We start from the raw sequence: 4208 nt of genomic DNA, 5'->3' as shown, positions 1-4208 counted from the left end.
TACTGGAGCCGAGAACCTGGGAAAGGCTATGGAGCTGACGCAGTTGGTAGAAGATCTAGAAGAAAGCAGAAAGAGGGCTGAGGAAACTGCTCAGGAGGCTCTTACAGGAGCGAACGACAACTCTTCTAGCACCAAGGGGCCTGCATCAGGCAACAGTAATGAGACCCCCGGGAGAAGCCAGTAGGAGGAGGGAGTGGGGAAAATTTCAAGAGGCTGACAGAGAATGAGATGCAAGATAAGAGGACAAAGGGGTTGTGCTTTCAGATTGATGAGAAGTACATGCCAGGGCATAGGTGCAGGCCGAACTCTTCAGGTTCTCCTTGTTTGTGAAGACGAGGAAGACGAGGAGGGAGGTGGGAGCAGATCTGGAGAGGGGAGGAGAAGTTGCACCTGGATGTGGCAGAAAGTCTCTCTGACTCAGTAGTGGGATTCACTCCGAGTCACACTATGAAAGTGAAAGGAGAGATAGCTAACCGTGAGGTGGTTGTGCTAATTGATAGTGGGGCTACCCACTATTTCATTTCCACTCAGGTAGTTTGACCAATTAGGAGTGAAGTTGGTGGACACGGTTGCTATGGGAGTGATGATGGGTACAGGGAGGTGGAGAAAAGGCCAGGGGATCTGTAGAGGAGTTGGTGGTTGACCATCCAGGAAATTCAAGTAAAGGAGGATTTCTCCCACTAGAGTGGAAGCCTTGATGTCATCCTGGGGTGAAGTGGCTGCAACCTTGGGGGAAACCAAGGACAATTGGGAGAGCACTCACGATGGAATTAATGGTGGATGGGAGAAAGGTGGTTATAAGGGGAGATGCAATGCTATCAAAGCATGAAATCACATAAGGATCATGGTTAGGGCATACAAGAGGTGGGGGACAGATTATATGGTAGGACTAAACAGGCTGGATGCGATCAGATTGGAAGAGGGAGGGGATGGTTCGCTTCCTTCCGTGCAGTCCTTGGTTCAGCAGTACAATAGGATATTTCAGTCATTTCTCAAGGATGGACCACCTTCCACGGAACACGAACATATCTCCACTTGAGGACAAGGTGATTTTTGGGAAGGGAAGTATTGTTAGACGGTCACAGCCGGTCCAGGCGGACCGGCTCAGGCATGAACAGGTCGGAAGTTTCTCCGCCCGCTGGATGCTGCTGGACGGCTCAGGCACGAACAGGGCGGAAATTTCTTTCTGCCGCCTGGGGATGCCGAGCGAGCCGCCAGGCGTGCGGGAGCCAAATAGGAAAGAAATTTTGGGGAGTTAAGAGGGAAATTTGAATGTAGGGACTGTTTAGGAAATTCCTTTTGATTTGTATGCATTAATAGTTGTTTTTTCAGGGTGTTGAGTTCTTGAATTTGACTGAAATTTGAGATCTCGTAGATTTTAGGTTTCTTTTGGGCTCTTGGCGTTGCCAGAGATTTGGGAGAGAAGATCCTCCTTCAAATTGAGGATCAATTGTATCTTGCTATTTTATTCTTCTACCAGTAAAATACAAGCTGTTCTTCCCAATTTTCTCTCAGCTTTTCCCTGTTTTTTCCCACAGTTTTGCTGTTTTTCTGCTGTGAACAGCAGTTTGCATCGAGATTTGCTGTAGAAGTGATTTGGAAATACTTGAAATCAAGTATTTCTATCAGATTTGTAAATTGGAAGAATTTTTCTGTTGTGCCTAAAGAATTTTATTTTTTTGGCAACATCGTCCGGGACGATCTGACAAAGTAGAAATCCTAATTAGGGCCCCTCATTAAAGCAGCACGTTTTTATGCAAACACATCGTCCTGGGACGATTTTGCGGCCGCCAGGACGATCGGCTCAATTTAGAAAATCTGCCGCATATCTTACTTAGGAAATCTTATTTTTTGGATATCAGCCTGGTGGAACGGCCTGGACTATTAAAAATCCGTCCAGGACGTACAAGGACAATTTTCCAAAATTTCTCAGGCAGTTTTGGAAAGCAATTAATGGGGATTTTGTCCGGGCCGATCGCAAAGATCGTCCGGGACGATTGACATCGTCCAGCTTCAATTTTAGGGCGATATTCAGGATGATTTTTCGCTCATAGTTTGAACTATCGGACCAGGGACGATATGTCTATCGTCCTGGACGATATGGAGGCAACTTGTATTATAGAGCTCGTTTTGAGAGCTTCTATTTAGCTATGGCAAGACAACTTTGTAAGTGTCTTTGGCGCTATTGAGCATTCGTTCTCTTGTGGGGGAAACTTGAAGAGAGAGCTTGAAAGGGAGAGAGGAAAGGGTGGAGTTTGAGAGGGAGAAGTTCCTGTGAGGGGGAGGAACTCAAGTGAGTGTGGTGGGGGATCCACATGGTTGCTCCGGCGAACTCGCACCTTAGTACCATCGGATTCAAGGCTTGTCTCAAGGTAAGTTCACCAAAGAAGAAGATCTCTTTGGTGTCAAAGGACCCAGCAACTCCGCCGCACCGGGGAAGGTGGAAGTGATTTTGTTAGAGCTTCTCCGCCTAGCTGTGGGGGCTAAAGGAGAGACACTTGTTTTAGTGTAATACTTGGTGGGTGCCTCCAAGGAGTGGACGTAGGTCAATGTTTGACCGAATCACTTTAAATCCGGTGTGTTCTTTTCTTATTACTGCTTCCGGATTATTTTCTTCCGCACTTTGTTTTCTATGTGGTGATATTGATTTTGGTTTGCAGTTTTGTTTTAAAAGATCTTTAAACAACCAATCCACCTCTCTTTTGTTTAGCCTCGGGCCAGTTCTATATGGCTTAACATCCCTAACGAACTTTTAATGGGTAGTCATGAAGCGTGATTGAATTGCTCGACGGCCACCGGAAACCTCAAAATTCCTTTCGATACTTATACGTATAATGCTTCCTTCTTTGTCCAGAGAAAGATCTATCTAGTACTGCAGAAGGAAAACAGAAAATATATAATAGAAATTTATGAGGCTACAAGATGTGTGCACTGTTTTTACTAGTATTTAAGCTGGTATGGTTTGCTTGAGGCTTTACGGTTGCACTAGTTAAACTTGCATCTTCTATTTCATTTTCCATGTTTTTGGTTGAAACCGTAGGCACTGACATTCTTCGTTCCTTCAGAACTTTGTGGCATACTACATGAGAATTATGTATAGCTTCTGATGAACAGGTTATGTTTCTTGGTGGCGGAGGGTTGCCTCATTGCTGGATCAGTAAGGAATGCTTATCACACCAAGTACATCGGCTACTACGAAAAGAAGGATTTGACATCATGTATCGCCCTTCGTAAGGGCGTCTTTGCGGCAGCAGCAGCCTTCGCACTGTTTTCATTGGCTTCATCTCTGTCATTCTACTGGAGCTATTCCAGAGGTGATACAGTAGGATGGGTGAAACACCAAAATGAAGGTGGTATAGGCATGGCAGAATATGGCCAAGATAAGAGTGAGCTCAGAAGCGCAAATATATGAACTGTTATGTCATGCTAATTCAAGCTACGCGGGATCTGTTGCTCCTTTTACAGTAGAAGATAGCGAATTCGATAATCCTTCCAGCGGCAAACAGGTCTTTGAAGCCTTGGAGGGTTTGTACTGTATGTGATCGCAGTGGTACGGTTTGAATGTTGATACCGAAGTATTTTGTTCTATGGATTTTTAACTACTTGAATGATCCCCTTTGTGTAGGAAACTGAGGATATGCTGATCTGTCTCTGGATGTGTTATGTGTCCATGAACGATTGTTGGATAAAACTTGGTAGTGAAGGAATTGTTGTGTTCATTTGTTGTTTGTTACTAGTAGAGTTAAGGACGTCTCTTTGGTATTGGTATTATATTCAGCGGCTTTGCTTGTCATGTGAGAGCATAATCTTTTAATTAATTGATTGGTAATTTTTTTCTTCAAAAAATTATGTTAGGATGAAATGATTTTGAGATTATTATTGCATATAAAGAATTTGTATCGCATAAATCTCAATAAATCTGTTTGTTTTAAGCTCATCATGCTATAATTTATATGATACAAGTTTTATAAGGGTATTTTGATATAATTTTCATGAAATACAAACTTGTTAAAGTTGTCAATATGTTTACACACATATATATATTGTAATTTTCATGAAATGTACATGTAAGGTGGTTGATCATGAAACTTGGGGATTAGTTAAGTAGGATGTCATGATATGTAATATGCATAAATAAAGATCATGTAATGAATTCTCTATGTGGGCATTTAATACAATTTAAAGATAAAGCTAGGGATGGGTCAGGT

The 4208-nt window shown here is 43.0% G+C and overlaps 1 protein-coding gene across 1 annotated transcript in view; it reads left to right on the top strand.

Annotated features, from left to right (window-relative positions):
* LOC110093749 overlaps positions 1–3749 on the top strand; it is a 33205-nt gene extending 29456 nt beyond the window's left edge. The window contains exon 3 of the mRNA XM_020818727.2: positions 3115–3749. Within this exon, the coding sequence (XP_020674386.1) occupies positions 3115–3412 (298 nt within the window). The 3' untranslated portion in view covers positions 3413–3749. The remainder of the gene's footprint in view (positions 1–3114) is intronic.
* The last annotated feature ends 459 nt before the right edge of the window (positions 3750–4208 follow it).

This window comes from Dendrobium catenatum, unplaced genomic scaffold, assembly GCF_001605985.2.
Source record: "Dendrobium catenatum unplaced genomic scaffold, ASM160598v2 original_scaffold_135712, whole genome shotgun sequence".
In the NCBI taxonomy this organism is placed as follows: Eukaryota; Viridiplantae; Streptophyta; class Magnoliopsida; order Asparagales; family Orchidaceae; genus Dendrobium; species Dendrobium catenatum.
This window is presented reverse-complemented; position numbering and strand designations above follow the sequence as displayed.